The 24523-nt window shown below is 46.1% G+C and overlaps 2 protein-coding genes across 2 annotated transcripts; both read left to right on the top strand.

Moving 5' to 3' along the window:
* The first annotated feature begins 129 nt into the window (after positions 1-129).
* On the top strand, positions 130-11364 carry LOC136115509 (tetraspanin-36-like). Its single transcript, XM_065861681.2, has 7 exons — positions 130-286; positions 6843-7034; positions 7316-7390; positions 7546-7641; positions 7854-8006; positions 9552-9635; positions 10093-11364. Exons 1-7 carry the CDS (start codon positions 227-229, stop codon positions 10177-10179), a joined length of 747 nt encoding a protein of 248 aa, XP_065717753.1. The 5' UTR covers positions 130-226; the 3' UTR covers positions 10180-11364.
* Positions 11365-11618: 254 nt separating this feature from the next.
* Positions 11619-24150, top strand: LOC136115026 (SKA complex subunit 1-like). The gene is made up of 7 exons (XM_065860838.2): positions 11619-11840; positions 12629-12730; positions 13159-13283; positions 13832-13923; positions 16572-16709; positions 19742-19911; positions 23274-24150. Exons 2-7 carry the CDS (start codon positions 12643-12645, stop codon positions 23420-23422), a joined length of 762 nt encoding a protein of 253 aa, XP_065716910.1. The 5' UTR covers positions 11619-11840; positions 12629-12642; the 3' UTR covers positions 23423-24150.
* Positions 24151-24523: the final 373 nt, after the last annotated feature.

Consider the following 24523-nt stretch of genomic DNA (forward strand, 5'->3'; position numbering starts at 1 on the left):
TTAAGCAAACAAAGCAAAAATAAAAACCATCGTGAAGTGAATAATTTGCTGACGGGGGAAGTTGCTCCATGGCCACCGCCCCGTGGGCGGGAAGGGCCGGGGCGGGCGGGAAGAGCCGGGGCAGGCGGGAAGAGCCGGGGCGGGCGGGCCCGGGGGCGGCTCCACACGGACCTCACGGCGAATTCCTGCTCGTTTTGTCGCAGAATCGCTGCTTTTCTGTCACGATATGGACTGTGGCGTGATCACCTCCAAGACCGTGTTGCTGCTGCTCAGCCTCTCGTTCTGGGTACCGAGACTGAGGGGGGTTTTTTGGGGGGGGGGGGTCGCGGGTGGGTTGTGGGGCGGCCGCGGGTGTTGGGTGCGAGGGGATGGTTCTGAGGGACCATGTTCCCAAGCAACATCGCCAGAGTTAATCGATTAATTTAATCCACCAGCGCGTAGTTAATCGATTTATTTAATCTACAAGTGCTTAGGGAACTTATTTCTGTAGGGAAAACCTACAGACGCATTTTTAAAGACCAAAAAGTTGCGAGGTTTGAAAAGTTTCTGAGGGGCCGCCCACCCGCTTTGGGGTGAGGCGTATTTGGAAAATGGCCGAGAATTTTGTTTCGACTCTATTTAGCGACAAATACGCCTTTCCAAATCGCTTCCTGAGTAATTATTTACGACTATTTAAACAAGAAAAAAAAAAAGAGGGTGGGGTGTGTACTTTTTAGCCTTTGGTTTGAGGGGTTTGGGATGGGAGGTTTGTGACGTGATGGTGACAGCTTGGAAAAAGATGCGATTATTCCAGTATTCCCTAATTTTGGGGGTTTTTCTCCTGCATGGGGAAATTTGCTTGATCCCCCCATGATGACTCGTGTGCTGCTCTTGTAGAAGGGACCGAATCGGTCGCGTAGTTTTAAACGTGACGGTCACAACCTGAGGATGAAGGTTGAGAACCCTCGGCCCCCATCGCTCGGCTTCGCCGTGGGGAAGGGAGAGAACCTTGCAAAGCGAGGAGGAATTAGAGAGGAAAAACAGGTTTCCCACAAAGCAGCTACAGGGAAAGAGAATAAAAAACAACTCTAATAGTGCTTCAATTAAACCCCGAGCTCTCGTGGGGTGTTGCGCCTTGTTTTATAAATAAGGGACGTGCTGCTGGTTGGAGTGAGGAGCTCACCCTGTTCCAACCCAGTGTTTCTTTACAGCACATTTTATTGCTGAATTATTTCTGAGTGTATCCGAGTTAATTTGTATCGCTGTGTTTGCTGCTGCATGTCGAGTAATGTGATCTCCCCATTTATATTTGTTATGCGATAGCTTTTATTCTTAAATACTCGCAGGGAGACATTGGGACATCCCACTATTTGCGTGTGGAAATCCCCTGAGCTCATTGTGCTTCAAATCAGCGTCATTTCTTGGCTTTTAAAAACCTTAACAGCTTTATATCCTCTTGGAATTGTTTCTGGGACCTTCTGCTGTGGGGGAACTCGCTAATCATGATTGAAGCCATTCGGTCCTGTGCACCTATGGACTATCAGTAATTATCCTTCCACACATCTATAACCTCTAAAATTGGGGTGACCCAGAGCAACCCTTTGTATTTTTACCCCAGGAAGGGCAGTTGAGCCCCAAAGCCCGTGGCGTTTAGACGCTGCCACCACCATTATGGGCAGTAATCGCATTCCTGCTGTAGAACCGCAGAACCTGGAAATCAGGTTTGGGGAGGGTGGGGAAGGAAGAACTGAATTGATTGTCTTTCAGATCATTTCTAAAACAAAATCAGAGAATGTCAGGGGTTGGAAGGGACCTGGAAAGCTCATCCAGTGCAATCCCCCCATGGAGCAGGAACACCCAGCTGAGGTTCCACAGGAAGGGGTCCAGGCGGGTTTGAATGTCTGCAGAGAAGGAGACTCCACAACCTCCCTGGGCCGCCTGGGCCAGGCTCTGCCACACTCACTGAGGAGAAGTTTCTTCTCATATTTAAGTGGAACCTTTTGTGTTCCAGTTTGCACCCATTGCCCCTTGTGCTACCATTGGTTGTCACCCAGAAGAGCCTGGCTCCATCCTCCTGACACTGCCCCTTTCCATATTGATCCCCATGAATGAGTCACCCCTCAGTGTCCTCTTGTCCAGCTCCAGAGCCCCAGCTCCCTCAGCCTTTCCTCACCCGGGAGATGCTCCACTCCCTTCAGCATCTTGGTGGCTGCGCTGGACTCTCTCCAGCAGTTCCCTGTCCTTCTGGAGCTGAGGGGCCACAACTGGACACAAGATTCCAGGTGTGGTCTCCCCAGGGCAGAGCAGAGGGGCAGGAGAACCTCTCTGACCTACTGACCACCCCCTTCTAACCCACCCCAGGTACCATTGGCCTTCCTGGCCACAAGGGCCCAGTGCTGGCTCATGCTCACCCTGCTGGCCCCAGGACCCCCAGCTCCCTTTTCACTGCTCTCCAACAGCTCATTCCCCAACTTACACTGGAACCTGGGGTTGTTCCTGCCCACATTCAAGACTCTACACTTGCCCTTGTTCTATTTCATTACATTTTCCCCTCCCAACTCTCCAGCCTGTCCAGGTCTCTGATGGCAGCACAGCCTCTGGCGTGTCAGCCACTCCTCCCAGCTTGGTGTCACCAGCAAACTTGCTGACAGTCACTCTATTCCCTCGGCCAAATCATTGATGAATATATTGAATAATAGCGGCCCCAGTACTGTCCCCTGAGGCACTGCACTGGATCCAGGCCTCAACTGGACTCTGCCCCATTGCCCACGACTCTCTGGCTTCTTCCCTTCAGCCAGTTCCCACTCCACCTCACTACCCCATCATCCAGACCGCACTCCCTCAGTTCAGCTGTGAGGATGCTGTGGGACACTGTGCCAAACCCCTCACTCAAGTCAAGGTAGACCACGTCCACCGCTCTGCCATCATCCATCCATCTTGTTATGTCCTCATAAAAGTCAATGAGGTTGGTCAAGCACCACTTCCCCTTGGTGAAGCCGTGTTGACTGCCCCTAATGACCCTCCTATCCCTGATATGCCTTGAGATGGCACCAAGGATGAGTCGCTCCATCAGTTTCCCAGGGATGGAGGTGAGGCTGAACGGGGCTTTGTGAGTACAAGGCTCCAAATCATGATCAAAACATCAGATTTACCAAAAAAAAGGGGGTGAAATTGGAGACCTATGATTATCCAAAACCCCTATAAACAAACTGATTGAAGCTGTTTTAACTACACAGGTACCCAGGGTGGTGCTTCCAGCTGTTGGGAGATCTGCCCACCTCCAATTTTGCTTTGTAGCACCTACTAATTAGGTTGAAATATGTGGTTATTTTGGTAAATGGGTGTTGACCTGGTCTGGATGATGATGGAATGGTGGTTTAATTCAATTAACCTAAAAAAAAGGGTGGAAGGGTTGGAGGAGACACCAATATTCTTGGTAATGTGACTTGTTATTAAACACGTCGTCACATCCTGGACTACTTGTGTGATCGGTGCTTAATCTGTCTCCTGTGCCCTTGGTGCATCCAAGACTTGTTTTCAACCTTCATAGTGGTTTCCTGTGTGTAGTGGAAACTCCTTCTGATTTTAAGCTATTCTGTCCAACATCAGGAAGCAGAACTCAAGCGACTTGCAGGAAGACGCGCTTTGCTGCGCGCGTAACGGTCACACGGATAAAAATAAAGCCAAGATGTAAAAGGGGAAGCGCTCAGATGATGATGCAGATACGGGGTGAGAAACTTGACCCTTTCTGGCCCATTTCTGGGGAACAACCTTACTCTGGGTGTCCCCAATGCTGGGAAAAGACCTGTTGGGTGGTCAAATTATGGATTTCGGTCTCTCGTCTCGCACCTGCGCTTTTCCTTATGGCAGGAAGCACAAACCCACCCCGTCCCTTCCCTTTCAGCTGCGTGACGAGCGGTATTTTGGGGCAGATTATAGGAAGTTTCCAGCTCTGAGACGTTGTCCCGGGTTCTAGCATTCGCTAAGTGAACTTTTCGCTCTTTGGTTTGTAGGTCGTGAGGTGGAAGTCGCAGGTTCCGGTGGCCGAGCCAGGAATGGCTTAGCGAGGAACCGGGGTGGTTCTGAAGGCAAATATTGAACTAGAGGGCGTTTTGTGTCTGAACCGGCTGTTCAGATCAAAACCAGCTTGGCGGCGGGCGATAAATCAACCGGCGCTCGGTTGGCGTTTGCCGCGAGCTCTTACAGTCTGTGCCTTTTATTTGGGGACGTGCTCAGACAACTAAATAAAGCATTTCTTTAACAAGACTTGAAAACAAGCTGCAACATGCCCTGTATTTTGATATAATCTACTTTGAAGAGTCTCCCACGGCTCTGGAGGCTCAGTAGAGTTGTGTCCCATCTCTGGATTTCCCATGTGGTTTCAGTATAGTAGGAAAAGACTGCACGAGTCTCCCTACACCCACGAGTTATTGGGGTTTGGTTCCCGTTCCATGTCGCTGGGGGTTTCCTGAAAGAAGTTCAGGGCCTGGTGACAGCTCAGGCCTTTCCCTCCTCTGGAGCCTGAACCAAACTGCTCTGGTTTGGCTGGGGGCTCAAGAGCACCCACCACAGATGTAGATAAATACCTGAGGTGGGGGCGGCAGGAGGATGGAACCAGGTTCTTCTCAATGGTGCCAAGACCGAAGTCAACGGGCACGAACTTGAGCGATGGTGGATGCTCCATCCTGGAGACATCCCAGGGTTCTGAGCAACCTGAGCTGGTGAAGACGTGAAGAGATTGGACGAGGTGACCTTTAGAGCTCCCTTCCAACCCAAATTATTCTATGATTGAAACGTTGGAGGTTCCTTCTGAACGTCGACATTCAAAAGCCATCTGGATGTGCTCTCGGTGATTCGAACAGATGATCTCCAGGTTCCTTCCCACCTCAACCCTTCTGTTCTTTGGTGACCTCATGCTGCCCCGGTAAGGAGGGTCACACAAAGCCGCCATCACGCTAATTGATTAATCATTTGGAGAAATGGACACTGTTAATAGGGTAGGAAACGAAGCCGACGCCAAGAGGTCCCTCCCAACCGGGAAAGTTTTAAGCCCAGGGCAGGAAAAGGAATGTGGGACATGGATGGGAAGCGCTAAGCAAGGCTTGTCCTGATTTTGGGGGAAAAACCCGGGGAGATGCTCATGGTCGAGTCCGGGATCTCCATGGTCCTCATGGGCTAAATGGGATTTTAAACAGCAGTTGGAAGTCATTAAAATGTTGGGTTTTGTACACAGAGAATTAAATACGTGGAGTATTTTCTGCAGGCGAAACAGCATCAGGTTTTATATTGGGTCCTCCGACTTAAATCACTGCTGTGCAAAGATGCTGGTGAAACAAACCTTAAAATGAACTCAAAACCCTCCGTGAGCTGCTTGTCTCATGAAGAACTAGAAAGGAATGGTTCAGAAGGTGTTTGTGTGGATATTTATAATTCTTCCAGTGTGGTTTTATTTCAATTTCCATGCTACTGTGGCTCTTTTACCATCTTATATTTATATGTGGTGGGAGGAGGGAAAGTTATCCGTTCTGCCTGTTTAAGGGGCCCCTTCTATGTCTCTGATAAATGTCGTGACGTATTTGCGTGGCTGTAAATTGTGGTCGTTACAGCTTCGCTTTCTTTCCGCTCAACCCCAATAAGAGTTCGTTGTTCGCGCTCATCATTCCAGATTTCTGCTTTCGTCAGGGCCATGGGATAGAGAAGAGCAAATGATTCTGGTGTCAGGTCCTGGAACGACGTGGGTTACAGTGGTTGCGGCAGCTTCGTCGCTCAGCCATGAAAAGGGGTTTTCTTGCAAAATTTCACAGAATCCCAGAGTGCCAGGGATTGAAAGGGACCTGGAAAGCTCATCCAGTGCAATCCCCCCATGGAGCAGGAACACCCAGCTGAGGTTCCACAGGAAGGTGTCCAGGCGGGTTTGAATGTCTGCAGAGAAGGAGACTCCACAACCTCCCTGGGCAGCCTGGGCCAGGCTCTGACACCCTCACCAGGAAGAAGTTTCTTCTCACATTTAAGTGGAACCTTTTGTGTTCCACTTTGTACCCATTACCCCTTGTCCTATCACTGGTTGTCACCCAGAAGAGCCTGGCTCCATCTTCCTGACACTCACCCTTTCCATATTGATCCCCATGAATGAGTCACCCCTCAGTGTTCTCTTGTCCAGCTCCAGAGCCCCAGCTCCCTCACCCTTTCCTCACCCGGGAGATGCTCCACTCCCTTCAGCATCTTGGTGGCTGCGCTGGACTCTCTCCAGCAGTTCCCTGTCCTTCTGGAACTGAGGGGCCACAACTGGACACAAGATTCCAGGTGTGGTCTCCCCAGGGCAGAGCAGAGGGGCAGGAGAACCTCTCTGACCTACTGACCACCCCCTTCTAACCCACCCCAGGTACCATTGGCCTTCCTGGCCACAAGGGCCCAGTGCTGGCTCATGCTCACCCTGCTGGCCCCAGGACCCCCAGCTCCCTTTTCACTGCTCTCCAACAGCTCATTCCCCAACTTACACTGGAACCTGGGGTTGTTCCTGCCCACATTCAAGACTCTACACTTGCCCTTGTTCTATTTCATTCCATTTTCCCCACCCAACTCTCCAGCCTGTCCAGGTCTCTGGACGGCAGCACAGTGTTTCAGCTCAGCTAAATCAGTGTTTCGTTAGTAGAAAAGTGATTAACGGGATGTGAATTTTGTGTTACGGTTTGGATGAGCAGCTAGTTTAGATGCGCCTTGTTTTCCTTCTTGATCTTCGCATGCTATAGTCATTACTCCTAAAGTTAAAATATGAATTGCACCGATCCAAACAGCTCCGTATTTACTTTCCCGGGCGGACGCTTAATAAATAACCGCTAATAACTCTCTCGTTTGCATTTCAGGCAGCAGCAGCCGGTCTCAGCTACGTTGGGGGCTACGTCATTAACACCTACAAGAGCTACAACAACTTTCTGCAGGACAAGTATGCCGTGTTGCCGGCCGTCATCATCCTTTGCGTCGCCGTCGTCATGTTCGTCATCGGGTTGATCGGCTGTTGCGCCACGTTCCGGGAGTCGCGCGTCGGCCTGGGGCTGGTGAGCGTCGCGCCTCCTTCTTCTGTTTAGTTCTCTGAAGCCCAAATCTCGACTTCTAGAATGATTTTGAATAGGGTTCGATAGCTTCAGGCCTCCAAGTCACATCGTTGAGCTCAATAAGCGGTGCTGAACGTACCTAATTCGGCTGCTGGTTTATTCGCTTTATCCCACAGTCGTCTCCAGAGGCAACAACAGATAATGATAACTTACCGCTATAAGTTGATGTAATAGATAATGCGTGATTTAATTCATTCTTTACAGTCTTTTTCTTTTCATTTCAGTTCTTGGCCATTATCCTGGTTATCTTTATTGCAGAAATATCCGCTTTTGTCCTTGGATTTGTTTATAGGGAAAAGGTAAGCAAAGAATTAGCAGCTCTGTACAAACCTGAAAGTAAAGAATAGATCTTGCATTATTAGAGCATTCGTATATATCTGGGTTTTTGGGGGTTTTGTCCCCTATCCTGCAATCACATTAAAACAATATATATATTTTTTCCCTCTCCAAATAGGTAAAAAGTGATGTGCAAGGCACCATGCGCTCAGTCTTCGACAAGTATGATGGGAAAAATGCAGAGTCTACTGTTGTGGATTACTTGCAAGAACAGGTAAGAAAATACTTACATGGTTCTCAGAATTATTTAGAAAGGAATAATTGTGTCCTAAACGCAGAATTCAGCTCTGCAGCAGCATTTAGCATCTGATTCTCCATAGCAATCGAAGGCGCTCTTGCCCAGCTTGCCAAAGAGAGGTTTAACATTAATTAGCATTCGTGTTCATCTATATCCATACATCCCCGTAACTCTCCCATGTTTGGCAGCTTCATTGTTGTGGCGTAAAGAACTACAGCGACTGGACAACCACAGCCTGGTTTAACGTCACCCGTAACAACAGCGTCCCTCTGAGCTGCTGCAGGCAAGACGTGAAGAACTGCACGGGGAGTCTGGATCAGCCCCAGGACCTCGATACGCGGGTGAGGATAAAGGACATGGCTCCACAGTTGGGCCGTGATCGCTTAAGGATAATTCATCCAACTCTTGCCAGCGATTTGTCCCCAAATTCTTTTCTCCCCATAGTTTTCCCCTAACTAACGTCCTTCCTTGAGGTCTGGATGAGCAGGTGGTGAGGTGGAGTGTGAACTGGCTGAAGGGAAGAAGCCAGAGAGTCGTGGGCAATGGGGCAGAGTCCAGTTGAGGCCTGGATCCAGTGCAGTGCCTCAGGGGGCAGTGCTGGGGCCGCTGTTATTCAATATATTCATCAATGATTTGGATGCTGGACTGTGCTGCCATCCAGAGACCTGGACAGGCTGGAGAGTTGGGTGGGGAAAAATGGAATGAAATAGAACAAGGGCAAGTGTAGAGTCTGGAATCTGGGCAGGAACAACCCCAGGTTCCAGTGTAAGTTGGGGAATGAGCTGTTGGAGAGCAGTGAAAAGGGAGCTGGGGGTCCTGGGGCCAGCAGGGTGAGCATGAGCCAGCACTGGGCCCTTGTGGCCAGGAAGGCCAATGGTACCTGGGGTGGGTTAGAAGGGGGTGGTCAGTAGGTCAGAGAGGTTCTCCTGCCCCTCTGCTCTGCCCTGGGGAGACCACACCTGGAATCTTGTGTCCAGTTGTGGCCCCCTCAGTTCCAGAAGGACAGGGAACTGCTGGAGAGAGTCCAGCGCAGCCACCAAGATGCTGAAGGGAGTGGAGCATCTCCCGGGTGAGGAAAGGCTGAGGGAGCTGGGGCTCTGGAGCTGGACAAGAGGACACTGAGAGGTGACCTCATTTATGTTTACAGATATCTAAAGGGTGAGCGTCAGGAAGATGGAGCCAGGCTCTTCTTGGTGACAACCAATGATAGGACAAGGGGTAATGGGTGCAAACTGGAACACAGGAGGTTCCACTTAAATATGAGAAGAAACTTCTTCATGGTGAGGGTGCCCAGGGAGGTTGTGGAGTCTCCTTCTCTGCAGACATTCAAACCCGCCTGGACACCTTCCTGTGGAACCTCAGCTGGGTGTTCCTGCTCCATGGGGGGATTGCACTGGATGAGCTTTAGAAGTTCCTTCTGATCCCTCGTATTATTCTATAAAAGCTCCTGGATGATGAAAGGGGGACCAGCCTGGATGTTGGGTCTTGTCTTTACTGATAACTCCTTCATGTTTCGTGTTAAACATGAGCAAGGAATTGTTGCTCCTGAGGATGGTGAGAGCCTGGCTCAGGTTGGGCAGAGAGGTGGTGGCTGAACCATCCCTGGAGACATCCCAGGCCAGGCTGGACGGGGCTCTGAGCAACCTGAGCTGGTGAAGATGTCCCTGCTCATGGCTGGGGTAGCACTGGGCGACCTTTAAAGGTCCCTTCCAACCCAAAATATTGTGTTGCTACAAAATCAACAAGGCCAAAGCATGAGCTATGGCAAGAATGAAAGCCCTCAAATCAGTGGTTGGTTAGACAGGTCTTACAAGGGAGGTAAAACCCCGAAATATCCAGCTGAATTAGATCTTTTGATGAGTTCTCACCCATTTCTTCCCCGGCAGGGCTGTGCAGCGGAGGTGGAGTTGGGGCTGCAGAGCGTTATCAGCTACGCTATGCTTGTAATCCTGGGCTTCGCCATTGTCAAGGTAAAACTTCTCTCTTCCCTCATTGAAATATGACAAAGAACAAAACCTATTTATGACTTATAAGATTTAATGAAATTAAATGTGAAACCGGATCATCTTGTGGGTGAAAACTAGAGTTGAAAAGCCCTGATGGAAAACTCACAATCGGTGCATCGAACAAACACCGATGCAGCTTCGCGAAGGTTTTGACCCATGAGTTTTAACCTGTTCGCTCTACCTGCTCCCCAAGATTCGTAACCTGTTCTTAGTTGACGATTTCAACCCTTTAATAACAGCAAAGTGGGTTTTATTTGATGATAAAAGGGTGGCTGTAAGATGAACCGTTGCTATTTAACATCCCATTCCTCAACTCAGTGCAGAAGCCAAAATCCGCCCAGATATCTCATATAACATTACATCTAATGACTAAAACATAAAATCCAGCAGAACTAAATCTCTTACGCGCTCTCTCTTTCAGTTCTTTGCCATGCTGAGCGTCTGCGTGCTGACCTGCAAGAGAGAAGACACTGGGTATCAACCGCTTTACTCGGGCGTATTCGCCTAATAAAACACAAACATCACATTTTTCGCTTCCCGGTGATAAAATAGAGGACAATTTATGACCTTCTCGCTAAGTTTTTGATGTACATGAAGCTGAAAGAATGGGTGTTGACTTGGGAAAGTTCCTTGTGTTTGGCCCTCGAAACATGCAGAAGGAAAACCTTTTGAATTCAATCTATATTCAATATGTTCATATATTGTTTGTAAGCGTGGGGAGTTAGAATATGTTTTCTCTATATCTGATGGTATTTCTGTTTGATTTTTCTTTCTCCTTCTGGTCTTATGTTGTAATTCAGTTTACCACAGAGGTGGTCAGCGCAAAACAACCTTATTTAAAGTCTAGAACCGTATATTTGAGTTGGTTTTTAAAAGCACTTAGCAAATGTGAAGCAACGCCAGGCTAGGAGGGGACGCGTGTTATTATTTGACGTTAAAAATTGCTCATGAAGCAGCGCTTTTGATTTCTTTTCCTTTTATTGATGCTTTAATAGTTTGGTCAACAGGCTGTGTCTCTTCATTTAACGTACAAGTTGCAAAGGTTATTGGGAAGATGAGAATCACAGGACACGTTGGTTCATGTGGTTGTGTAGATGGGATGGCTGGAGGGCTCAATTCTGCCATCCCTACTCCTTTCACCTCTTTTCACCCCTAAAAATATAAAGACGACGCATTTTTGTACCGAGGAATTGCAATAATTTGCTGGCTGGTGGAGTCACGCGATTCCTTGTTTGTTCTTTTAATTTCTCCTCGAAATTCTGATGAAAGTCACTTCTTGGATGGCCTTCTTGGTTCTTCTTTAACACATTTGTGTGTTAATCTGTTTCTCAGTTCTTTTAGGGGTTTTGGGGTTGGTTTTAGGGTTGGGGAAGGAGGGAATTACGAGCTATTCACTGTTAGGGAATTGTGGAAAAACAGCAGAGTTTTGCTTATATTTTTATTTGGAGAGATAAGCAGTCAATCCTTAACAGTAAAAATTTATATTTTTAGTTAATTAGGGGAAAAAAAAGGAGTTTAGGGTAAGGTAGGCTGTTTATTTATACTTCCCCCCCCAGAGTAAAAAGCAATGGGTTATGACGATGTTCTATAAATGTACCATTATGAGTATGTATATGTTGAAAAGCGACTTAATTTTTATAGAGGGCTTTTGTCTTTTACTGAATGTGGAAATAAACTGAATTTATATGGATAATTAATAAAAGCTATGAGGTGTTTTGTGTGGGGAGGAGCTGTGCAGGGCGATCCCCCCCAGAGTAAAAAGCAATGGGTGATGATAATGTTCTATAGATGCACCATTATAAGTATGTACATGTTGAAAAACGACTTAATTTTTAGGTAGGGCTTTGTCTTTTATTGAATGCTGTAATAAAGTGAATTTCTATGGGTAATTAATACAAGCTGTGAGGTGTTTTGTGTGGGGAGGAGCCGTGCGGGGCGGTCCCAGGGCGGGTCCCTCAGCGCTTCCCGCCTTCCCAACGGCCGCTCCGGGTTTGAAACGGCGCCGGGAGCGATCGCGACTCTTTTTGGGGAGCTTTTCTCACCCTTTCCGGCTTCTTCACCTTCTTCAAGGCTTCTTTACCCTTTTCAAGGCTTCTTCCACCCCTCACAGCCCCGACCGAGCCGGCTCCGGTGAGAGCGAAGCGGGAAACACTCGGCTCGGGACCTGAGGTAAAACGGGGCCGCGGTTCCGCTGCCGAGGGTTGGAGCGGTTTCTCCTGTTTTGTATCCTCACAATGTGTGGAAATCGGTAAATCTCTAATTTAGCGAGCGTGCTGGTTCGCCATATTTTAAAAACGAAAGGGAAAAGCTTCGTTTTTAAGTGTTTGGTAACCGCCAGAGGGAGCCGAGCGAGCGCTGGAAACACAAGGGGAGCCAGGAAATGGGGTTAAATGCTGGTTTGTTACACTGAGGCTGGGGAAGATGCGTTTCAGCAACGGGTTTGTTATCAGTTATTTGGTATTATAGAGTTAATGAGCATACTCACACAAGAGTAACCACTTTTTGCACCTCTATTCTGCTGGCAAGCAACTGCACATTTTCATTTGTTTAATTATTGGTCTTAAAACTGCAAACCTACCTCTTGAAATATTGATTACCTGATGCGGTCTCCCTGAAAGCGCCTCATAGCACCACTTTATATAGACCAGATGTATCTTTATTGCCGTAAATTGCCATCTTTAGTAACTAAGAGCTTGATATAACGCTTATCCAGTTTTTAGGAGGAATTGTTACATTTTGCTGCTCTCCAGAGTTCAGGGAAATTGCTTTATTTTGTCTAACGTCAGTCGCTTCGTGCTTCCTCCTGTTTCCAATTCAGGAGGATAAAAGGTAGTTATGACTTTTATTGCTTTATTTAAATTCTCTTTGCTGCTTTGCCACATCAGTTTCAAACTTCTGTTTGTGTGCTTTGTGTTCGCGACTTGGGTCGTTCTTATATATCCTTTATTTTGCTTTAGTATAATAGAGGAACATGGCATCCTCAGAGCTGGAAGATTTGTGCTTTCACATCAACACGAAGATTTCAACGATTAAAAAGACCCTTCAGCTAAGGAACATAGGTAAAAGCTATTAAAAGCGGATTATTTCCTTCTAGAACTGCGCTGAGACGAGGAGTGTGATGTGAAGCGGGCATCAAGTCATAAAGTGAGCGCGGATGGCCAAATAGCAGCGTTTTAGTGGAACCAGGTGCCAAGCGGAGAACATGGGCTTAGAAAAGTATATTCCTTTGAGAGACTTGGAAATTGGTGGTTAATTCACCCTATATTTTATATACTCGGTGGGGGAAGCCCCAGATAAGAGAAGAAAGAATGTTGGCGAGTATATGAAACCTAATGATAAAAATGCGCAAAGGCACAAGTGGAGGTTTTATGCAGATGTTGTCTCGGAGTAACTGGTTGTGATGTAGCCACCCAACAAGGGGCAAATGTATTGAAACTGAGCTGCTGAAATGTTTCAGGTTTTTGGCTGGATTTTCTCCCTTTGATAGGTCAAGAAGCATCCCTCAAAACTACACTCTGTAAAATAGGAAATGAGATGGCTCTTGTGCACGATCTCCTGAATCGAATGGAGGCGGAAGTTCAGCAGCAAGAAAAACTGAATGATTTGCTAAAAGTAACATTTTTCTTTCTGTTCCTAAAACGCTGAGAAATTCCAAGCGTTGATAAGCGCGTGGTTCTTTTTGAAGTCGTACGTTTTGATGCATGTGTTTATATGTAAAACATGCTCGCGACAGGAGTAGATCCTGCGATCTAAAGAGCAGCTCTCATTTTCCATCTTTGCAACAGCTATGAAACCGACTTAATGAGAACATTTATCTATTTTAGTGCGTGGTTGCGGTGCCTTCATGTGTTAAGTCTCTATGGGAAGGTGTTTTTTTGGGGAATATAGATGAGTTGCCTGTAGTTTCTGTTCATCACCACCACCCAGATCTTCCAGGGTATTTGTTAAATATCCACTTATTACCCACTTAAATGTTTCTGATGGACAACGTTGTTTTCTTGCTCTGAGCTCTGCTCCTTGCTCTTGGGGAAATTTGGGGTAAAGAGATGGAGAGAGCAAAGAACACCTCTCAATTTAAAATGTGTTAGCATCCCCCTAATAGCAAACTGATTTTCCTTGCTTGGCATTAAATTTCTGATGATGTCTAATGCTCATTTCAGGAGCTGCAGAAATCTGCTGAGAGACATCAAAACGAAGCCCAGCACCTACGGGAAAACATCCCTCCCCATCTGCCCAAACCAACACAGAGCTGGTATGTGGAACATTAAACGATCGGGCTGCTCGTGGCAGCATCCCTTGTACCCCTTTTATCCTATATTTTGGGAACTAATGTCGTTAGATGTGTTAATTCTGCAGTTTGCTCTTGACTTGCACCCTAACAAATTGTTCAGATGGAAGCTTCTAGTAGCAGGTGTGACGTTGCGGTAGAAAACCAGTTCGTTGATAAACCGGAGCGTTCCTTGCCGTAGGATTGCGAACGTGCTGATTTAATAGCTGCGGTGCCTAAGGATTGAAGGGTGGGTCGCTAGAGCTGATGTTCAACACCACCCTTCCAAATATCATATTAAATATATATATATATAATTCAATCATCTTTCTGTAGAGATTTAAATGATGGTTGTGATAGTTTTATTCTCTTTTAATTGCAGCAGCTTGGCATTTATTCTATCTAGCAATGACATCCACCTGCCTTTAGAGGGCGGTATGAAGAAGCCGTTCCCGTTCGGAATGAGACACAAATCTGTGCCACAACCTCTATTATCATTCAAAAGCCTTCTAAGATGTTAGACTGAATTTATCAGAGCGATCAGCTCTTTCATCTATGCCAGATGGGGGTCTTGTCTTGATCCTGACATCTGAACATCCCTTGTTTCCACCCTATAGCTCATCAGGAGGCAATTTATCAGTATTTGAATTTAACGCTTGCAACATGTACCCTGAATCTCTCAGCTTTCCCTTCTCTTGCTCCTAATGCCAGACAAACCTCAGGGTGAAAACATTCCAGGCGTATTCCAGCAAAGTAAAAGGTTAAGGATGTGGACACAAGGTTGCAGGGGAGAAAAGTGAGCCGTAATTTTGGATATTATCACCGGGGTTCTGCTTTCTTTGTGTAACTTACTTGACCTTAAACTTAGATTAACTCCTGGGAATTGTTTAGGTGCAAATGAGGCTTGTTCAGCAATTATATCAGTTTTGATATCAAGAAGATTCTTTGGGGTGTTGGTTTTCCTTCCAATCTCATCCTGCTTTTGGTCAAGATAATTGTAATATAAGTTTAGCTGGTCCTTCCTTTTCTAAATAGACCCGCATATGTAAAACTAAGCAAGTTTTTTTAAGACTATTCTATTATCTGTCTGCCAGACCAAAATTGGGCAGAACCCCCAAACCTTCATCTGTTTGAGGCTCTAAATTGAGGGTTTATTATAAAAATTAATGCTCTAGTAATCACTCAAAACAGGAAATTCCTTGGCCGTTGAGATCTTGCCTAAACATATATATATATATATTAAACATACAATTCAACACCATCCAGCAGGCTGGAATATGCTTCAAAAGCTCAATAGATGAGTCAGGCTTCCCGAGAGTTGAACTTGGTTCAAAGAGCTGTGAAGCGTTTCAAAATCCGCCCGTTAGGCTGCAGCTCCATGCTCTGCTTCATCTGATTTAAAAAAAACCTAAAGAAAACCAGGCCTCCTGTTCTGTGAAATGTAAGGGTACGTTGGATTCTTAACCGCTCGCTGCTGCGTTTGGATTCCTTCCAATTCACCTGCTCGCAGCCTCTCCGGCGGAACAGCTCTAATTTAAAGTCGGTGCAAACACGCAACCTGAAATGGAGTAGGCTTGCTGCGTTTTATTTCTTTTTCTTGCGAAGATGGTGAGTTGTGTTCACCCAGACGGGCTGAGAGTAAGCAGATGTACTAATGTACTATGTTATTCAATATATTCATCAATGATTTGGATGAGGGAATAGAGTGACTGTCAGCAAGTTTGCTGGTGACACCGAGCTGGGAGGAGTGGCTGACACTGGAAGCTGTGCTACCATCAGAGACCTGGACAGGCTGGAGAGTTGGGCGGGGAAAATAGAATGAAATAAAACAAGGGCAAGTGTAGAGTCTGGAATCTGGGCAGGAACAACCCCAGGTTCCAGTGTAAGTTGGGGAATGAGCTGTTGGAGAGCAGTGAAAAGGGAGCTGGGGGTCCTGGGGCCAGCAGGGTGAGCATGAGCCAGCACTGGGCCCTTGTGGCCAGGAAGGCCAATGGTACCTGGGGTGGGTTAGAAGGGGGTGGTCAGTAGGTCAGAGAGGTTCTCCTGCCCCTCTGCTCTGCCCTGGGGAGACCACACCTGGAATCTTGTGTCCAGTTGTGGCCCCTCAGTTCCAGAAGGACAGGGAACTGCTGGAGAGAGTCCAGCGCAGCCACCAAGATGCTGAAGGGAGTAGTGGAGCATCTCCCGGGTGAGGAAAGGGTGAGGGAGCTGGGGCTCTGGAGCTGGACAAGAGGACACTGAGGGGTGACCTCATTCATGTTTACAGATATATAAAGGGTGAGTGTCAGGAGGATGGAGCCAGGCTCTTCTGGGTGACAACCAGTGATAGGACAAGGGGTAATGAGTGCAAACTGGAACACAAAAGGTTCCACTTAGATATGAGAAGAAACTTCTTCGTGGTGAGGGTGGCAGAGCCTGGCCCAGGCTGCCCAGGGAGGTTGTGGAGTCTCCTTCTCTGCAGACATTCAAACCCGCCTGGACACCTTCCTGTGGAACCTCAGCTGGGTGTTCCTGCTCCATGGGGGGATTGCACTGGATGAGCTTTCCAGGTCCCTTCCAATCCCTAACATTCTGTAATGTTATTTTTACTACTTCTCCACTATTTATACACCAAATATTCATTCGTTTTACAGCGTCACTGGGCTGACTGTGAAACGTGAAGAGCCGACGAAACTTATAGAACCTGAACGTGCGAAGAAACCTACAAAAGAGTCGAGACCCATTAAAGAGGTGCCCTTAATAACTGCAGAAGAATTTGAAAGTGTTCCTGCGTACGTAAGCCTGGCTTTGCTTAAACCTCATCCTGGCAATTTGGGTTTTAAATGTGGGTTTGTAAAAGTGAGCTCTTGTAGAACTAAGCCTAACAGAGATGTTGTAAGATTTTATGTGATCTGTAGGATGAAATATGAACTCCAAATAGTTTAAATGCAACACTGGCAAACCTGAAATTTAAATGAATGGAGCTAATTAGGTGATTTTTTGGTGTATATTTTGGGAAGATCAGAACTAATTGGTTAAACCCCAAACCTCTTACCTCAAATAATCCATGATAACCTCTCGAAATGTTTGATTTTCCTCAGAAATGGAAGGTTTTTCACTGCTGTTGGTGTATGGGGAGAGCAGGGACAGACACCAGCCATTTATCGCTGGTTTATAGGAAGGTTGTGTCTTAATTTGAGCTATAGAAGCTATAGGAAGATTCTTATTGAGATGGGAAAGGCATGTTTGTTCTTTGGAGGAAGATTTACACGTATTTCAATAGATCTCTTAATCTACCTTTATTTTTAATTCTGTTACCTGGCAATGTTGGAATCCAAGATTGGGAGAGTCCGTTCAACTTATAATTTCACAGACTATTTAACCAAATCTAAACAGTGAATGTTTGCGAGCTAAATTTTCTTACACCTAATATATCCTCTTGGTAAAATGAGGATTAGGTTCATATCCCAGTTCTCCAGGTCAACGCTGGTTCTACTTTAGGATGGCAATAGAAACACAAGTTAATACAGTGTATTTATGCAGCTGCTGTGCTAACATAAGACTGTGCCTATGTTAAGCCTGACTGAGGACTTAATAAAGCCCAGCTTATGTGTCTAAATCCTGTAGCAACTGTGTACGGTGGGTTTTGCGTCTACCAAAAGCCTCATTCCTTTTTCTCTAGGAAAAATCCAGGTGGTTTTCACCCCCTTTGCGCTGAACGGGAAGGAAAATCTATCCCTAATGTAATTAAAAGGGATATAGAATGGCTTTGTATTTTCAGAACCCTGCAGCGGGTATTTCACAAAGGTTGATGCTGAGTTAGGGCGCAGATTTGGATCAAACGAAATAGAAACTTGGAAATACTGTTGGCCTTCAAATCTATTGCAGAAAAGGCGACTTTTTGGAGGAACAGAAAAGAAATGGCACAGTAGATGTTTTGTTGAACGTTGAATTCAAGGCAAAGAAAATGCTTTATTCTATGCCTAAAATCCTACTGCTTAAGATCTTTTTAGAATCTATACATTCATTAACACCCTCTGAAGTCTCAGAAGATGGTAACTTGATGGACTATGCGTTTCTTTTATACGAAGCGTTTTTAAGCTTGGCCACTAGGAGCTTTCCCTATTTTATTTTTATTCCCAGTGGTATATATGCGATATATTGATGTTATTCTCTTCTTTGAAGAACACAGTGCTTTGGTTTTTAAACCTACAGAAATAAAATCATGTGTTTCGAAAGGGGCTTTTATGGCTTACAAAAAGAAACCAGGTCGCTTGGTGAAGCACGTTTTAGGGTTATTTTCAATATGAATTAAATGGATCGGTCTGGATGAGCGGGTGGTGAGGTGGAGGGTGAACTGGCTGAAGGGAAGAAGCCAGAGAGTCGTGGGCAATGGGGCAGAGTCCACTTGAGGCCTGGATCCAGTGCAGTGCCTCAGGGGGCAGTGCTGGGGCCGCTATTATTCAATATATTCATCAATGATTTGGCTGAGGGAATAGAGTGACTATTAGAGAGCAGTGCAGGGGAAAGGGAGCTGGGGGTCTTGGGGACAGCAGGGTGACCATGAGCCAGCACTGGGCCCTTGTGGCCAGGAAGGCCAATGGTACCTGGGGTGGGTTAGAAGGGGGTGGTCAGTAGGTCAGAGAGGTTCTCCTGCCCCTCTGCTCTGCCCTGGGGAGACCACACCTGGAATCTTGTGTCCAGTTGTGGCCCCTCAGCTCCAGAAGGACAGGGAACTGCTGGAGAGAGTCCAGCGCAGCCACCAAGATGCTGGAGGGAGTGGAGCATCTCCCGTGTGAGGAAAGGCTGAGGGAGCTGGGGCTCTGGAGCTGGGCAAGAGGAGACTGAGGGGTGACCTCATTCATGGGGATCAATATGGAAAGGGTGACTGTCAGGAGGATGGAGCCAGGTTCTTCTGGGTGACAACCAGTGACAGGACAAGGGGTAATGGGTGCAAACTGGAACACAAGAGGTTCCACTTAAATGTGAGAAGAAACTTCTTCATGGTGAGGGTGCCCAGGGAGGTTGTGGAGTCTCCTTCTCTGCAGACATTCAAACCCGCCTGGACACCTTCCTGTGGAACCTCAGCTGGGTGTTCCTGCTCCATGGGGGGATTGCACTGGATGAGCTTTCCAGGTCCCTTCCAATCCCTCACATTCTGGGATTCTTTGATTAATTTGGAACTTCTCAACCTGGCATCTTGGACCCCCAGGGGCCTCTCAAATACTCTGTTTCAGGGGTGGTAACGCTGCTTTTATTTAAAAAAAGGTTATGTGTGCTAAGTAGAGCAATTTTTATTAATAGAAAAACAGCTGCACCTCCAACTTTGAATCTTCATTGTTCAAAAATATCAATAAAGTTGAAAAGTGCATCTAAATAATGGCAATTCAGCCTAAAATTAGAGCAATTGATTTGGATTTGGCAGTTTTTACACACCCTGTGCAGACCTGGCTATTCTTAAAATTTACAGCGAGCACTTAATTTTAGGTGACGATTGTTGAATGCCTGCCTACCTTCTGCTTTGGAATATTGAACTGGTTATGGATGAGCTACTTGTGCTTTAAATTCTTTGTATGTTGGCCAAAAACTGAGGTTTTTCCCATTCAGATGAAAATGAGAGTATTTCCTGTTCATTGATCTTTTCACTCTTATTGTCCTCCAGCTTTTAGCTGCCTGATGTGCTGACTTAAAAAGCCCTTATTATCTTATTAATCTTATTATTTTAGTCCTGGCTTTACGAAATGCTCGGGAAGCGGTCGTTTCTGTGCTTTTTGGTACTTGGCTTTTTGCTTTGTGGTTACTGAACTTTAACTTTGATTTGTAGGTATATGAAAGGCCGCTTGACGTATGAGCAGATTAACGCGGTCGTTCAAGACCTGAACAAGGCCGTGGTGGGCAAGTACAAGATTGTGCATCAGCCTTTGAAGTCAATGAATGTAGCAGCCAGAAATCTCTACCACAGGTTCCTGGAAGATGAAACGAAGGATACAAAAGGTATTTTTCTTTTGCCTTTGTTAGTACCGATCTTGGAACACTTGGATATTACAGCGCAAGTCTAAAACATTGTAATGACAGCACATGCCTTTTGTGTTAGAATGTAATTAGAGCATCTTATTCTCTTCTGGATAAAGTGTAGCACAGAATGTCAGGGGTTGGAAGGGACTTGGAAAGCTCATCCAGTGCAATCCCCCCATGGAGCAGGAACACCCAGCTGAGGTTCCACAGGAAGGGGTCCAGGCGGGTTTGAATGTCTGCAGAGAAGGAGACTCCACAACCTCCCTGGGCAGCCTGGGCCAGGCTCTGACACCCTCACCATCAAGAAGCTTCTTCTCATATCTAAGTGGAACCTTTTGTGTTCCAGTTTGTACCCATTAGCCCTTGTCCTACCGTTGGTTGTCACCCAGAAGAGCCTGGCTCCATCCTCCTGACACTCACCCTTTCCATATTGATCCCCATGAATGAGGTCACCCCTCAGTGTTCTCTTCTCCAGCTCCAGAGCCCCAGCTCCCTCAGCCTTTCCTCACCCGGGAGATGCTCCACTCCCTTCAGCATCTTTGTTGCCCTACACTGGACTCTCTCCAGCAGTTCCCTGTCCTTCTGGAACTGAGGGGCCACAACTGGACACAAGATTCCAGGTGTGGTCTCCCCAGGGCAGAGCAGAGGGGCAGGAGAACCTCTCTGACCTACTGACCACCCCCTTCTAACCCACCCCAGGTACCATTGGCCTTCCTGGCCACAAGGGCCCAGTGCTGGCTCATGCTCACCCTGCTGTCCCCAGGACTCCCAGCTCCCTTTCCCCTACGCTGCTCTCTAGTAGGTCATTCCCCAACTTACACTGGAACCTGAGGTTGTTCCTGCCCAGATTCCAGACTCTACACTTGCCCTTGTTCTGTTTCATTCCATTTTCCCCTCCCAACTCTCCAACCTGTCCAGGTCTCTGATGGCAGCACAGCTTCCAGTGTCAGCCACTCCTCCCAGTTTGGTGTCACCAGCAAACTTGCTGACAGTCACTCTGTTCCCTCATCCAAGTCACTGATGAATATATTGAATAATAGCGGCCCCAGCACTGCCCCCTGAGGCACTGCACTGGATCCAGGCCTCGACTGGACTCTGCCCCATTGACCACGACTCTCTGGCTTCTTCCCTTCAGCCAGTTCACACTCCACCTCACTACCCGCTCATCCAGACCGCACTCCCTCAGTTCAGCTGTGAGGATGCTGTGGGACACTGTGCCAAATCCCTCACTCAAGTCAAGGCAGACCACGTCCACCGCTCTGCCATCATCCATCCATCTTGTTATGTCCTCGTAAAAGTCAATGTGGTTGGTCAAGCACCACTTCCCCTTAGTGAAGCCGTGTTGACTGCCCCTAGCAATTATTGTTTTGACTGAAGAGTTTTTCCCATGATGGATTTTGTTACTTTATATATTTTCACTGAAAATGTGTCACTTCACCTTGCGTGTTAGCAATAAAACTTCGCACAAAGCTTTAGTTTGGCATCACTACAAGTTCTGGAAGTTCCCGCTGTGATAACCAAAGTGTATAAACCGTGTTTTCACTTTTAAACTATTAAAAATGTGTTCTGAAGTCGGGAAATCGGGGTCATCGCTCATGCCGCAGTGGCTTTGTGGAAGAGACAGGGCTGTCTGATAATCTTAAGAAGTTTTCCCTTTTTAAACGCGCAGAGAGAGCAAAAACGCACCAAAATATCTTCCTAGTTGTCCCAAAGCTACACGGCACAGTAAATCTCTAGTATTAAATTCCCCTTTTTGACATTCCTTTCCTTTGGAGAACAAGGATGTAATTATTCCCGGAGGGATGTGCTGCGCACGTCAAGCTTGGTGATGTCCTTACAATGCCCTCAGGTTTCCAAGCCGTAAAACATGGAGCGAAGGCTCTTCTGTCTCACAGAGAGTTCTTTACCCGAAAAACAAGGCTCTCAATATTTGTAGCATGGTGATAACATCACAAACTTTTAGATTCTCGATGCAGATTTTGTGTAGGGAAGGAATTCTGAGCTGTTTTTGAGACCTGTAGGATAAACATGTATGGAAGTCAGCGTTGTAAAGGACTTCAATAAACCAGGACGTTCAGCATCTGCGTATATGCGGTAGATCTTATTTTGGTTCTGTTTGTCGTGCCTAATCATCTAGAAAATCTAGAGAAAAGGCCTGTCAGACACTTTTTAGCTCATTCAACGTCTTTATCCATCGCGTTTTTCGGGATGAGGTTGTGCATTCATTGATTCGCTCGCTGAGATTTCTCGGCTTCGCATTGCCCAGGTTTCTCAGCCTGGGCTGTTTGCCAGTTGAACTCCGGCTCTGATTTCAAGATGAGAGAGGATGCTGCCTGGTTTATTAGGATAAGGTTGATCAAGAAAGTGATTCAACTGATTTAGGGATAGTTAGTTAGATCGCTCAGAAGATGGAATTGACAAACGAAACGGCTACAGATTTGCATTCGCTTAATAAATAAATCAAAGCTTTCCTGGCAACTTCAACTTTCCAGCTGGCACCAGCTTCTTTCTCTGTGATGAAACTGAAAGGACTGTTCAATAACCTCATAGAAATACAAGACGCTCCATTTTATTTGAGATGCTGCTGTATTTACCGTATTTAAGGGTAAAAAGAAGAGGGAGAGCGCTCTCCTTCTCTCTTCTCCAAGCTAAAACATCCCTAGTTTAGGGATTTCTCTCTCATCAATGCGATATTATCAAAGAACATCATTTCCTTCTACTTATTCTCCTTGAAGATAATTAGGCGTTTCGTTCTTATACCTTAATTAGCACGTTCCTCGTTTCAGAATTCTTTTTTGCGCTTTTGTGAAGGCGCGCGGTTAAAACCTTATGGGAAATATTAAATAGATGGTTGTTTTACTAGATCTATAATTATCTCCTGAGTGGTGTATAAAGGCTGAATATGAAACGGTGGGGAGTGAATATCGGTATGGAGGGCTTAGAACTCCCTCCCTCCTTGTGGCTGCTTCTTTGTGGGGATTTTGGGGGTTCTGTTGCAAGTATTTTAATGACTTTAACTTCACTCAAGGCCTATAAGCGCTTGATAATGAGCATTTCCTATTAGAAGCAGTTAATCAATGACAGGAAGGGATGGGCTGGCAGCTCTGATGCAATTCTCTTAAACACAAGGAGGATGCTGTTCCACGTGGTTAATTGTCTATTTTAATTAACAACGATTCTGTTCCAAATCTGACGGAAATCAAGGCAACGGTGGCCTGCGTAACTCTGACGTATCTTCAGGTAGTTTGAGATCATCCTACTGCTGATTTTATCTTTTAATCAGCTTGGGGAATTAAGAATTGCCATTTCCGAACCGTTGAGCGTCGTTATTTGTTTTCCAGGCGAATTCTTCATCGTGGAGGCCGATATCAAAGAATTCACTCAACTCAAAGTGGATAAACGCTTCCATAGCATCCTCAACATCCTGCGCCACTGCCAGCGAGTGCGCGAAGTCCGTGGCTCCAGGCTCGTCCGCTACGTCATCTGCTAACGAGCTTTCCACGCTCCGCTTCACCCAAGATACAGGAGGCCGAAGTATTTTGAGACACGCAGGTTTTGTTGTCTGAACAGAGATTCTATGCGAACATTCCTCCCCAGGTCTCTTATTTTCTAAAAGCGAGGACCACGAAATATTCTTCAGGCATCTCTCCTAAATTAACATCAAATAACCTCGAAGTATTTTGAGTTTTGAGAGAAATTGATGTCTTTTTGGTAAATTAGACACACAAACCAAACAGCCAATTGCTGCACCTGTGCTCACACGCGGTTTCAATCCTGTTTTCAAGTCAACACTTGGAAGTTTAAATCCTCTGCATGTTAATAATGATCCTTTTGTGTTTAGGAGTTAAAGACTCTGCAGCTCCTCAAAGGAAGCGTTTAATTATTATTATTTCTTTAATCCCTCAAAGCAATTTCCAGATTTCCTTAATCTTTTGCTTCTTCTCCTAATTGGATGTGTTGGAGTTTCCTGTGTGGATTGAACAGGAAGATCTGAGGTGGTTTAAACGTTTCCAGATCGGTGGTTTTGTTCCCCATGTGGTTTTCATTCTTCATCGTGCAGCCAAGCAAAGTGACTCTTTCTTCCTTAAATCTGTGTGTGTTATCCTAACTCATCCAAAATAGCTTCTCTTGTACCCTGTCGGTGTTAAAATGACAACATAACGAGCAAAACACCATCAATTAACATCAAACATTCTTAATAAAGAGATTTTAGGTTTACACAGCACTCGAGATTCCCTTTTTTTTTGTGGTTTATGGGTTTAAGTAGGCGGGACACTTAGGACAGGCTTAACTTATTGATGGGCAAACTAACGCTTCAATTCTTTTTCTCCCTCCTATAATTCCTTTTAATGTTTCATCGTGGGGATTGCAATTTGGGATTAATTAGATGGCGCTTAACAGCTTTTAGTCTGTTACTGGAGAGTTTTTAATTGTCTGGATTATTTCCCCTTGGGTGGATTTTCACCCATTAATCCCTTATCTTAATATCGTGTTTTCTTCCGTGAAATTTAGCCATGGATTGTAGTCACTTTCTACCTTTTCCTCCAAAAATTCATGGTGATTTGCAAGCTGGAAAATTGAAGTGTCCTGA

This window comes from Patagioenas fasciata, chromosome Z (assembly GCF_037038585.1).
Source record: "Patagioenas fasciata isolate bPatFas1 chromosome Z, bPatFas1.hap1, whole genome shotgun sequence".
Lineage (NCBI taxonomy): Eukaryota > Metazoa > Chordata > Aves > Columbiformes > Columbidae > Patagioenas > Patagioenas fasciata.